General features: G+C 37.7%; 1 protein-coding gene and 1 pseudogene across 1 annotated transcript; both read left to right on the top strand.

The window, feature by feature from the left end:
• LOC107690587 (tripartite motif-containing protein 16-like protein) overlaps nt 1-12366 on the top strand; it is a 36320-nt pseudogene extending 23954 nt beyond the window's left edge.
• On the top strand, nt 9849-10736 carry LOC107690592 (tripartite motif-containing protein 29-like). The gene is made up of 3 exons (XM_016488962.1): nt 9849-9947; nt 10295-10390; nt 10471-10736. Exons 1-3 carry the CDS (start codon nt 9849-9851, stop codon nt 10717-10719), a joined length of 444 nt encoding a protein of 147 aa, XP_016344448.1. The 3' UTR covers nt 10720-10736.
• Nucleotides 12367-14347: the final 1981 nt, after the last annotated feature.

Raw genomic sequence — 14347 nt, forward strand, 5'->3', positions numbered from 1 at the left:
TACCAATTCTGAGTAACATTCATCAAAATTAGATCAGGTGATCTTCAAATATGATAAAATAGATTTTTATTTGCCTGTAAAGCCCGAGACACACTGCATGATTTTCGGTTGTCCCAGACGAAAGACTGGCATCGTGAAACAATTGTGGCAATTTTTGTGATCGTGGCTCCTAATCCGTTGTCCTGTGTCTACAGTGAGAGATCACAGAAATTGCCACGATTGTTTCACAATGCCAGTCTTTCGTCTGGGACAGCCGAAAATCATGCAGTGTGTCTCGGGCTTAACACATTGATAAATTTGACCATGAAGACGCCAAATATGAAGTAAGGCTGTATATTAGCAATGCTACAACGTATTAAATCCAAACCAAACCAAACCTGAGTGTGTCTTAAGGGTCCTTGTGAAGCTTCAGTGTCTCTAACCGCTCTAAAGTTATAAATAATGGTCAATCTAATCGTAGCCTTTGAGCTGCTTTTCCTGAGCAAATCTACTCAACCCTACAATGAGACTCCATTGATGTGTTTGAGCTGTTAGATGGACATTTATGTTCTTAGCAGATGTTTTATCATCCAAACTATTTCCTAGAAAGTTCACAGAGTGTAAGTGGCAAATACTAGAATCTGTAGCTCTAATGTGATATAATGAATATGAGAAGAATGAAGCTGATGCTGTGAAAGTGCTGGATTGAGGTGCGTTATTTAAGATCAGTCGAGTCAACAAAAGCCGCACAAATCTGATGTTGGTGCAGGTTATTGGGTGAAGTGTGGAGCTGATGAGTTTTGATTTCTGTTTTCTGTAGAGTTTCCAGTCTCTCTCAGCACCTCCTGAATCTACAGACGTAAATGATGATCTCTTCAGTTCTCTCGTCTCTTCTGATGCTCTGAGAGAATCTGTTCATCAGCTGAGAGACAAACTGGAGGATTTCTGCAAAGAGGAGCTCAAGAAGATCTCAGACAGAGGTAAAGTCCTGGAGATTCATCTGCTCTCAGAAACCAGTCCATCATCATCTCATATCATGGAGAACATCATATTAGAAATGTCTTAGGAATGGATGCAGGATCATGAGAATCACACTGTTCATGTCTGTTGATTTCCACAGTCACATTCACCAACATTGTTCCCAGAACCAGGAACGACTTCCTACAATGTAAGTCAGTAAGAAAACAAGCAGAAAAACTCTCTGAGTGTGTTCATGTTCTTCCTGTAGAAGGAGAAAGAAGAGTTTTATAATTATGTAAATGATGATTTGCACAGATATCTGTTCATCTGTACTGAGACACTGACGATACACTGAACATGAAGAGTTCAGCTACATTAAAAGGTCAAACAGATTCATAATTCCTGATTCTGATGTGTTTTATCTCCATCAGATTCCCATCAGCTTACTCTGGATCTGAACACAGTGAATAAAAAACTCTGTCTGTCTGAGAGCAACAGAGTGATTACTGACACTTACACAGATCACCAGTATCCTGATCATCCAGACAGATTTGATTATTATTTTCAGGTGTTGTGTAGAGAGAGTGTGTGTGGACGCTGTTACTGGGAGATTGAGTGGAGTGGAAATAATAATGTGCGTATTTCAGTGTCATATAAAAGCATCAGCAGGCAGTAGAATAGGAGTGTATGTGGATCACAGTGCAGGAACTCTGTCATTCTACAGCGTCTCTGACACAATGAGCCTCATCCACACAGTCCAGACCACATTCACTCAGCCGCTCTATCCTGGGTTTGGGTTTAATGATGATAAATCATCAGTGAAACTGTGTTGATGAATCAGAATAGACTGACGAGAGATTCTACCCATAATGCTTTGAGCTACATGATAAATCAGTAACAGTGAGATGTCATAGAGTATCTTCTTTTCTCTTGATGACATTAATACTGCAGCTGAACTTCTGTGAGTGAAATAACATGTCAGAATAAATGTGTGTAATAAATCGTCATATACAGGTGCATCTCAAAAAATTTGAATATCGTGAAAAAGTAAATTTTTTCTTCTAACTAATTTCAAAAAGTGAAACTTTCATATATTCTAGATTCATTACATGTAAAGTAAAACATTTCAAAAGTTGTATTTGTTTTAGTTTTGATGATTAGTTTTTTTTGTTTTAATTTTGATGATTAGAGCTTATAGCTCATGAAAGTCAAAAATCCAGTATTTCAAAATATTAGAATATTTAAATTTGAGTATCATTAAATGACCATCCCTACAGTATAAATTCCATGTATCTCTTGTTCTTTGAAACCACAATAATGGGGAAGACTTGCTGACTTGCAATGGTCCAGAAGACAATCATTGACACCCTCCACAAAGAGGGTAAGTCACAGAAGCTCATTACTGAAAGAGCGGCTGTTCACAGAGTGCTGTATGAAAGCATATTATATGCAAAGTTGACCGGAATGAAGAAATTTGGTAGGAAAAGGTGCACAAGCAACAGGGATGAGCGCAAGCTTGAGAATACTGTCAAGCAAAGCCGATTCAAACACTTGGGAGAGCTTCACAAGGAGTGGACTGAAGCTGGAGTCAGTGCATCAAGAGTCACCACGCTCAGACGTCTTCCGGAAGAGGGCTATCAAGCCACTTCTGAAACAGAAACAACGTCAGAAGCATCTTACCTGGGCTACGGAGAAAAAGAACTGAACTGTTGCTCAGTGCTTCAAAGTTCTCTTTTCAGATAAAAGTAAATTTGGCATTTCATTTGGAAATCAAGGTCTGGAGTCTTAAGGAAGACTGGAGAGGCACTGAATCCAAGCTGCTTGAAGTCCAGTGTGAAGTTTCTAAACATAACTTTACATAACTTGAACTTTTCTGTTTTGCAGATCCTTTTTTTGATTGATCTTAGGAAATATTCTAATATTTTGAGATGCTGGATTTTTGACTTTCATGAGCTGTAAGCACTAATCATCAAAATTAAAACAAGAAAACTTTTGAAATGTTTTACTGTACATTTAATGAATCTAGAATATATGAAATTTTCTCTTTTTGAAGTAAGTTACAGAAAAACATGAACTTTTTAACGATTGTTTTGAGATGCACAGACAGTAAGATCAGTGTGTGTGAGTCTTGCTGAGTGACCATGTGTTTCTGTGCTTTTCTCAACCTCTATTTGTCTTGAAATCGGTCATTTAGTTTTTACTGTAGTGGTACAATTTGTATTATTACTATCAAATGACTTTTTAATTTAAATGATCACACACAGTCAATAAATAATTTTCATTACTCACCTTATGTAGCGTCCCTTTTCAGTGTTTTGTGTTCTTCTGTCTTCTGTCACCTTTATTTATATAGTGCTTTTTACAATATAGATTGTGTCAAAGCAGCTTTACAGTATTAAACAGGAAAATAGTGTGTCAATGCAAAAGGACTGTAACGCCCCTGTGGACTGTTTGTTGTGGTTTCTTCCCTTTGTGTTGGTTTAGCCCATCTAATCATTAGTTAATCACCGTCATTGTGCTCACCTGTCTGCCTCTAATTATTCACCCCATATTAGTTCCTGTCTGTCTGAGCATTGGTGTCGGTTATTGTTAATGTTACCCCGAGTGTGTGTCTCACCTACCTGAACCTGCCTTGTTGTGTCTACAATAAATGTCATTATTGGAATCCTTGTCGTCTTCATCGTCCTGCCTGCCTCCACACACCCGTTTCCGTGACAAGGACAGTAGTAAACACTCAATTTTTAAAGTCAGTTCATCATTGATTCAGTGATGTCATCATCCAGCTCAGTTCAGTTTAAATAGTATCTGTGCAATCAATTTGACTATATTGCCGGAAAATGTCATACATTTATGTGTTGACCTCAGAATTATTTTTTTATTTTTAGGTTACAGCTTTTCTCAATTGTTAACACACTTTAACTGATCCATTTGGACCAATTTCCAAACCATTCATTCAGTTCTTGAAACAAAGACACATTTCTCAAAACTTTTAACATATTGCACCTGTTTTCACACACGTTCTAATTTTCTCAATGTTTTCTGTAAAACTACACACAAAAATGCCCTCATTTTGCACAGGTTTGACCATGTTCAAATTCAGAAAACAAAAGTGCACAATATAATTAAAGAGATAGTTCACCCCAAAATGAAAATTCTGTCATTAATTACTCACCCTCATGTCGTTCCAAACCCGTAAGACCTTCATTTATCTTCAGAACACAAATTAAGATATTTTTGATGAAATCTGAGAGCTCTCTGACCCTGCATAGACAGCAAGGTCTACCACGATCAAGGCACTGAACATTTTATGAATCAGAATCAGAATCAGAATGAGCTTTATTGCCAGGTATGTTTACACATACGAGGAATTTGTTTTCGTGACAGTAGCTTCCGCAGTGCAACAGAATGACAGTGACAGGACAAAAACACAGATAATAAAAGTATAACAATAATAAGTAAATAAAAACATAGAACAAGTAAATAGTGAATAACAATATACAAATTGACAATTGTATGTACAGGTATATTATGTGCAAATTTGAAGCGTAAACTAAGTATGTATGTTAGATAAATAAGTGTATAAGTGTATAATTAGTGTTGTGTGTTCCACGTTTATTGTCAAGTGTTCATGAGATGGATTGCCTGAGGGAAGAAACTGTTCCTGCGTCTGGTCGTTCTGGTGCTCAGAGCTCTGTAGCGTCGACCAGACGGCACAGCACAGGATTTCAGACAGGCTGGTGTCACATCGTCTGGGCCTGGTGCTTTCTTTCTCTTCTGCTTCCAGAAGACTTGGCGCACTTGCGCAACAATACTTTTTAACAGGATGTCACAGATGGCTGCACCAGTGCATGACTCCAGGGCTCGTATGTATAAAACTTCTCAGAAATGCTCTTAAGAATAGACTTCAGCTTTGACTTAAGCATCAAAAAATTCTTAGTAAAAAGTAGGACTTTTCTAAGAGTAGGAGACTATTATAAAGAAGTAAAAACAACTTTCAGTAAAGTCTATGACTGATTCTTAAGTGTTGACTGAGGTGACACTTAAGTGTTGTGAACTAAGGACTTTTTTTTTTTTAATGCTTTGCACTGAGCAAAATTATCACAAATTATTACTGTTGCCTTGAAATGTTTTTTTATCGGTGTGTCTCCTCATTTACAATTGGAGCAATGATGTGAACATGAGTTCCATTAATCATGGCTCCAACAATTCTCTCTAGGAAAGCCCACAATCCTCATAAAATGGCTTGTTTTTTCAGCATGGTTTGATGGTCAGTTGTGGACCATATAGTTGTGGACAAAAGTGATGTCCGGCCTAGGAAATTCACACTTAATTAAAAAAAACAAATGTGTTAAAGGTTTTGTAAGCATATTGCCTAGAGTCAATTGTTTTATTTGTTATAATAATGCAATGAAACATGCCAAATTGTGTGGTCATAATTTTTGGACATTCTGTCATACAAAGAAATTATGAACACATGCAAAAACAAGAGAGGACCAACATAATATTAATAACTGATTATGTTGTAGCCATTGTCGATGTTGCCAATTTAGTGATTTTGTCACTAGATTTAGTGACTTCCTCACCCCTTTTGAGACAATTTATTGGACATATCTAGATTCCGAGAATCTTCCACCTATTTATATTTATATAGATCAGTGAACTCGCCTTTATGATGTAATCTAGCAACATTTACCGACTGTTTTAGCTACTTTCAATTAAAAGCAGTTGGCAACACTGGTCAGTGTTCTTTTTCCCCTTCATATTTTTTTTTATATTTTTATGGTTTAAGTGAAATGCGGGGTCATAAAAACCCCTCCAAACATCACGTTTGGCCATTGTTGTGATTGGTGGGTTTAGTGCCACAATATGTTAGACCCTGCTTACTGTGTCATCACTGGTGCATTGCTGCATTTTTCCAATTTTCCAGCCCAAAAAAATGTAATCACTTCTGCAGTTAGAGCATTGATTTGTAGAGTGGAAGAAGTTATTAAATGTCTTACTTTGTCAGTTACAAAAAAAAGACTATCATAACGATCAAGTTTGTATCGTTTTATCAGCTCCGTATTATCATATACTGTAACTCCAATACGTCATATCTTCGTTGGAAAGTGTGTGTCTCCTCCTCTTTGCTGCCATCTTGTTACTCCTAACTAGGTTAGGAGACCTCTTCAGCTCTCTTAAATAATTTAGGAGCTTAGACCTAATCTTAACACTTAGGAATCCTTTATGAATCACTCTTATTCTTAAGTCTAGGAATGAGAGTAAAATTACATCATTCTTAGAATTTTGACATACTTAAGATTAAAATTTTACTCTGAGCGCCTTTATACATATGGCCCCTGATCAACAAGATGAAAGAAGTAGATCTCACCTTCATAAGGAACTCTAATGTAGCTGATCAGGCATGCTTTATTTGACATAGACGCGCTCTCATTAGTGAGAATACTGCATTTTTCAGCTAACTTTTTGATGAAGTTCACTAACTGAGCTGTCATTTTTTCCTTCAATAGACATGAGCATATTACGACAAGCCTTGTCAGAATGAAGCATGTTTCCCAGGTTTACGCCATTGAGTTGTTGCAGTTCTACCAGCCGTGGCTGGATTTTAACTGAGAGGTCGTTTTGGAAGATCATATACTGTACACATGCAATTTTCAGTTGCTTTTAAACTCTTCTCATTATGCTTTGTCCACAGCGCTGAACTGCTTTCCATTGCGGTCTCTTGTCTTCCCTGCTAAATTTCTATGCACTTCACATGGGACTGGCACTTCTGATGTTTATTTTTTTTATGCCGTTAATGAATGCAGAATCAATGTGAAGCCTCTCTTTTGTATATGGCCCTAAATCTCTAATATCAGAGCAAGCTGTACACTGAATTGACCCAGCAAGCCTCTATCGACCCTCTCTCCATTTTGCAAAGCGTCATGCATCAATTTCGAAAAGACGTGCATGGAAGGCCACTGGAAGAGGATTGCGGTTTTCTCAGCTCTGTTGTCACATGAGCAGGACTGATCGTGAAAGTCCATTTCTTGTTTTATTATTGTTCACGCTAACAGCCTTTCAGATATATTTTTAAAATAATTTAATATTTTAGGCATTTTAAATAAGCTTTTTCTAAGGAAGTATTAATTACTATGATAAATCTTGTCCCCACCGGTGATAAGAATAATTCAGCAGAGGTATGGATACAGGGCAAATCACTCCCTGGGAATATACTTCAGAGATATTTTACTCATAAGAATTTCTAGGGGTGCCAATAATTGTGGCCAACATGCATTAGAGAAGGAGATTGATTTCATAATGTAAGTTGACCCCCACATTCAATTGTTTTACTTTAATGAAAGGTTAGAATTTTGTAAAAAAAAAAGAAAAAGAGCCTTTCCTCATATTTATCAAGAGTGCCAATATTAGTGCAGGGTACTGTATGGATGTCTGTAAGCCCCGGATATCTACTCACTCTATAACCACCGCTGGTCATGACATTCGTGAACAGCACTAAACACACACTTTAGCTGTACAACTGTAAATATATTATTCTTTTAAACTTTTCATTATTGGCTGTACAACAAATGAGTTGTAATTGTCTGTTTTTCTACAGAAAGCTAAACGTCTGATGTTTTCTGGATGATTTGTTGGTAAAGGTAAAGGCTGAGAGAGCCACATAATTTCTGTCGAAGAGCCCGGTGTGACTCACAGAACAGCGCCACCTGCAGACACAAATCAGCACAAACACAAACACCATGATGCTCTTTACAGAAGAAAGTCTTTCAGTGTGAAACAGCACGCTCATATTTGACAGCTGTCTACCTGCTGCTGCTCTGTTGCTGAAAATAAATCATTAAATAACTGAATTCTGAAATGAAAATGGAAAGTATAAAAATAACAGCTAATTTAAAATATTAACTATAAACTAGTGAGATGTGGCCAAGTATGGTGACCCATACTAGGAATTAGTGCTCTGCATTTACCCATCCAAAGTGCACACACACAGCAGTGAACACACACACACACCGTGAACACACACCCGGAGCAGTGGGCAGCCATTTATGCTGCGGCGCCCGGGGAGCAGTTGGGGGTTCGGTGCCTTGCTCAAGGGCACCTCAGTCGTGGTATTGAAGGTGGGAGAGAGTGCTGTACATTCACTCCCCCCACCTACAATCCCTGCCGGTACGAGACTCGAACCCGCAACCTTTGGGTTACGAGTCCGACTCTCTAACCATTAGGCCACGACTTAACTATAATAGTATACAGTATATTGAATACTAAAATTACTGCTATGTTAGACACTTTCACAGTATTTGTCATTATATTTAATAATTATTTATTTTTGATGGTTCTGGTGGCTAGAAAAATAATCTCTGTTTTACTGTAGTAACAATAAGTAACTTTAAAGTTATTGTTACAAATAAATTCAGCAACTACAATTCTTTAAACATTTTGTGGATGTTATTGTTTTCCTAACAGTCATTTGCAGTTTGTTTTAATTATTGTTAATTATGGACTCAGTGAGTTTTTCTGCTTGTTTTCTTACTGACTTACATTGTAGGAAGTCGTTCCTGGTCCAGAGAACAATTTTTTTTTTTTTTTTGCCAAATTTTTTTTTTGCATTTTTAATTGCATCTCTCAGTTCTGACATTTTCTCACAATTTCAAGTTTATGTCTTGCAATTGTGAGATTTTAACTCAGAATTATGAAAAACAGAATTGTGAGAGGAAAAGTCACAATCATGAGATTAAATTTAGAATTGACAGAAAAAGAGTCAAAAAATGTGAGATATGAACTCAAAATTGCAAACGAAAGTCAGAATTGTGCAATAAATTATTTATTTATTTATTTTAAGGTGTGGTGGAAACAAGCTTTGTTAGTTTGTCTCCTTATGGCCTTTTGATGTAGCCTATTCTTTATTGTTCTCTCAGATGTTCTCATCATCATGCAGTGAATTAGAGAAGCACTAGAGGCGCCGTTGAGCAACATATGAGCAACTTCTCTAATGCTGTCTCTTTAGAGTCTGAGACTGAGCTCACTGCTTGAGCTGCTAGATACACTGACATTATACATGCTGAAGGTATATTTCTACAGGAGAAGCTCATCTCTACACAAGCGTGTGTATCTGCTGAGCTATCATTGAGCTCCAGCTAATCTGAGATGAGACTGAATATGATCTCACACATGATCTGAGAGGAATGTGCTGTCGAGGAGAGAGAACCAGAGAGAGACAAAGACACACAGATTTATATCCCTAAACGCTGATAACTCTCATGAATGGAGTGAGAGAGAGTGAATGTGTTCATGAACGAGCCTCAGGTGCTTCATTTACTCTCTTTGACTAATTTTTAACGTCGCTGTAGTATCAGATCACCAATGAAAGCTCAGCCAGGTTTCCTCAGATTCTGACACAAACTCCTGCAACATCCTTTCAGCAGTTAAAGATGATGCTGAACAACTCTGTACAGATTCACACAGATCACGTCTCAGACTGTTCATTATCTCTTTACTGTAACCTTCTGAAGAAAACATGTAATTCATCATCTTAATCAAGCTTCCACACTGTAAAATATGTTGGTCATTATAAAAGGACTTCTTACAATTACCTTAATACGTGTATTTTTTATTTTTTTTATATTAAAAATACATTTAAAATAAGATTATACAGGTTTACACACACACACACACAAAAATGTGTAGAAATAGTTTTCACCAAGATGTGAAATGTTAGAGAGTCGGACTTGTAACCCAAAGGTCCTGGGTTCGATTCTCGTACCGGCAGGGATTGTAGGTTGGGGAGTGAATGACCAGCGCTCTCTTCCACCTTCAATACCACGACTGAGGTGAGACCCTCCCATTTACTCCCTCAATTCAAAATCATTCACTGGTTTGTAATTTAAAGGTGTTCTCAGTTCATCTGAATGATGCACAACACTGACGAATGTATATGTATGATGTGTACAATTATTGAACATAAAAACCACGACATTGTATCAGCTGCAGCACAGAGGACAGAGAAACAGGTATTTAAAACTAGCAATTAAGTTAATACTCAGTGCAGTGATCCAATATTCTGTTTATTTTCTGTGTAGAGCCACAGCTTAATTACACAGAACACAAAAAAGAGTGTGAAGCTCTATGTCTGTGTTAGTTTCACTTTTATAATACTTACACTTGCAGTGTAAAACAAGCCTTAATCTTCATGTTAATTCATGTACAATGATTGTAACCGATCATGACTTCTGGAGTTTGAACCTAACTTTTGAACCTTAAACTGCCTCACCCTATGTTTACTGGATTCATCTGTTCACGTCATGATTTAGAGCCAGTAGTTTTCTGTGACATTCACTATCATCCGTTTGTCCTGCAGAAGCAGCTGAAGAAGACGCAGAAGACGTTCCAGCAGAGAATCCAGCAGAGAGAGAAAGATCTTCAGCAGCTGAGAGAGGCTGTGGAGTCTCATAAGGTGAGTCTGGAGAAGAAGAGAAGTTTGTCTCCGTCTCAGTTCAGACTCACTGAAGCCTGAATCACTGTGTGTCCTAACAGCGCTCTGCACAGACAGCAGTGGAGGACAGTGAGAGGATCTTTACTGAGCTCATCCGCTCCATTGAGAGAAGCCGCTCTGAGCTGATACGGCTGATCAGAGATCAGGAAAAGACTGCAGTGAGTCGAGCTGAAGGACGACTGGAGCGACTGGAGCAGGAGATCAATGATCTGAGGAGGAGAGACGCTGAGCTGGAGCAGCTTTCACACACACAGGATCACATCCAGTTCCTGCAGGTAACAGAGATCTAGAAGAACAGGATCATAGTGGACTTGAGCAGATTCTGCTGTGACAGAGACTCACAGAGAAACATTTCATGACTGTCTTATTATATAATCATCAGTCAGACTCTCATCTGATCATCTTCTTCTGAAAGAGACACCGCTTACAAATGGCTTTCAGCTCTGGAAATCATTTCTCTGAGCTCTTTCTTCTGGAAGATATATTTAGCTGTCAAACACCACTAGCGCCAGCAACAGTTCAAAACATCACTTTTTCCCATTTCCACATTTCAGCTTTTTACCTAATTTTTCCTTCTGATTTATTACGTCATGGTTAAATCAGTGAACTCAATAGTACTGATTCTGAGTAACATTTATCAAAACTGAATCAGGTGATCCTCAAACCTGATAAAATATATTTTTTATTTGTCTGTAACACATTGATGAATTTGACCATGAAGACCCCAAACATGAAGTAAGGCTGTATATTAGCAAGGCTACAACGTATTGAAACCAAACCAAACCAAACCAGAGCGTGTCTTAAGGGTCCTTGTGAAGCTTCAGTGTCTTTAACTGCTCTAAAGTTATAAATAATGGTCAATCTAATCGTAGCCTTTGAGCTGCTTTTCCTGAGCAAATCTACTCAACCCTACAATGAGACTCCATTGATGTGCTTGAGCAGTTAGATGGACATTTATGTTCTCAGCATGTTTTATCATCCAAACTATTTCCTAGAAAGTTCACAGAGTGTAAGTGTCAAATATTAGAATCTGTAGCTCTAATGTGATATAATGAATATGAGAAGAATGAAGCTGATGCTGTGAAAGTGCTGGATTGAGGAGAATATCTGTTCATCTGAGACACTGATGATACACTGAACATGAAGAGTTCAGATACATGAAAATATCAAACAGATTCATAATTTCTGATTCTGATGTGTTTTATCTCCATCAGATTCCCATCAGCTTACTCTGGATCTGAACACAGTGAATAAACGACTCCGTCTGTCTGAGAGCAACAGAGTGATTACTGGCACTGACACAGATCAGCCGTATCCTGATCATCCAGACAGATTTTATGTGAATTATCAGGTGTTGTGTAGAGAGAGTGTGTGTGGACGCAGTTACTGGGAGATTGAGTGGAGTGGAGATGAAGGTGTGTGTATATCAGTGTCATATAAGAGCATCAGCAGGAAGAGTTGGCTTAATTCCTGTGGGTTTGGAAATAACAATAAGTCCTGGAGTTTGTATTGCTTTTCCTCCAGATACTCATTCAGACACAATAACATAGAGACTGCTCTCTCTGTGAAGTCTATCAGCAGTAGAATAGGAGTGTTTGTGGATCACAGTGCAGGAACTCTGTCCTTCTACAGCATCTCTGATACAATGAGCCTCATCCACACAGTCCAGACCACATTCACTCAGCCGCTTTATCTGGGGTTTTGGGTTTCTATTGGATCATCAGTGAAACTGTGTTGATGAATCAGAATAGATTGCCTTTCATTCTACCCATAATGCTTTGAGCTGCATGATGAATCAGTAACAGTGAGATGTTATAGAGTCTCTTCTTTTCTCTTCATGACATTAATACTGCAGCTGAACTTCTGTCAGTGAAATAACATGTCAGAATAAATGTGTAATAAATCCTCATATAGACAGTAAGATCAGTGTGTGTGAGTCCTGCTGAGTGAGCATGTGTTTCTGTGCTTTTCTCTATTTGTGTTCATTGAAATCAATAATTTAATTTTTATTGTAGTGTCACAATTTTTATTATTACTATCAAAATTACCTTTCATTTCAAATGATCACACACAGTCAATAAATAATTTTCATTATTCACCTTCTGGAGCTCCGGCCTTTTGTAGCGTTTTGTGTTCTTCTGTCTTCCGGCGTCACGAGCCGCTATTTATACTGTCATACATTTATCTGTTAACCTCAGAATTAATTTTTTATCTTTAGGATACAACTAGTTAGTAATTTGCATTTCAGTTTTTCTCGATTGCTAACACTATAACTATTAGTTATATAATCCCACCCACTTTGAAGCAGTACTAAACTGCAGTGGAAGCAGTGGTAAAGCACCATAAATGATGATTCTTCATTAAAGACAAATGCCATGCAACAAAACAATAAAACTAAACTAATCTGGAGAAGAGATCTCCAAAAAGATCCTTGCCCAAACTTCTCTCCTTACTCATTTATGATCCCCTTTCTCCCCTCTCCCCCATCAGGCTTCACTGAAAGTTCACTAAGAATATCTATATACCACATATGAACTATTTTGAGAATCTTTTGTTTTTTCCTTCATGTTTAGTATCATTGTAAAGGTCTCTGTGCAGTTTGTAAAATGATCTCAATTTCACAGCAGTCACTTAAATTATGAGATAGATTGAAAACTTTTTTAAGAATTCTGTTCTGCTTCTGAGGGGTGTGTATTCTGGATTGGATATATAAGGGAAGTGGCATTATAGTAATTTGGGATTCTGTAATCAGAAAACCCCCACACAGTGTGTGTTAGTCTCCGGAGCTCTGCACTAGAAATCTCACCTCTCACATACTGTTGTGTGTCTCTCTACTGTCAGGTATGCATTTATTTTTATTTTCAAATGTGCTCAAAGAACACATTCTAGTTGTTTGTGCTACTACATGTGCACATAGACTAGTCAGGATTATTCTTTAGAATACATGATTACTTTGCTGTAAATGTTGGTTTGTAGATGCTATGCATTTTAGACCACATGCCTTGTGTGAAATTAGAATAACTGTAACACTGGAATGGTCCAGTAATTTCAAGTTACATGTGTGACTATGTTGAATTCGTTTTGTGACTATGTTGAAAACCCTTTTGACTGCTGTACATTTTTGACAATATAGACATTAGTTATGTGGTGACTGCATTCATTTTAGGGGTGTAACGATTCATCGATATGGATCGATACATCGATGCCACGCATAAAATATCGATATTTGTAGTATTAATAGGCACCTTTATTTTGGCACTGTCCACATTTTCAAATAATGTCCGTCTAAGCATTACCGCCAACGCATGCATTCACCATGCAAATACTAAATTGAGCTCTCTTCAGCTTTTTTTGCATGGATGAATAAATACAGACAAAATTACTTCAAAATGTGCGTTTTGGCAAATATCCTAGAAAACACAGTCGGTTAGGCATGCATCTTAACGTAAAGAGTTGAGAAAGAAAAGGCATGTGTATCAGTATATTAAATCTGTGCTTTCCTTCTTAAAATGAAAGCAAACGAATAATAAATCTAATGCAGTCAAAGAAAAATACAAGTGCTCACTGCTCCTGACTAAATAACCTTTGTAACATCAAAAATGATTAATCTATATTTAATTTATACATTGAAGACTATGCATGTTGTGACAAGTCAGAAGCATGTGGATCCATTTGCAGCTTTATTAGAATAGTCAGACAATACAGGGTCAATACCGGCAAGGGAGAACAGCAGAGGCAAGGCTGAGACAGAGTCATGTACCAGGCAAGAGATCGGGGCAGGCGGCAAGCAAACAGAGTCCAGGTGAAACAATCCAAGTCGGGGCAGGCAGATAACAATCAGAGTAACAGGAAACAGTCCAAGAACAGATGCACAGAAAATCAAAAACGGGTAAACGCTCGGAAATGACAGCCAGGGCA

This window comes from Sinocyclocheilus anshuiensis, unplaced genomic scaffold, assembly GCF_001515605.1.
Source record: "Sinocyclocheilus anshuiensis isolate Anshui unplaced genomic scaffold, SAMN03320099.WGS_v1.1 scaffold1865, whole genome shotgun sequence".
Lineage (NCBI taxonomy): Eukaryota > Metazoa > Chordata > Actinopteri > Cypriniformes > Cyprinidae > Sinocyclocheilus > Sinocyclocheilus anshuiensis.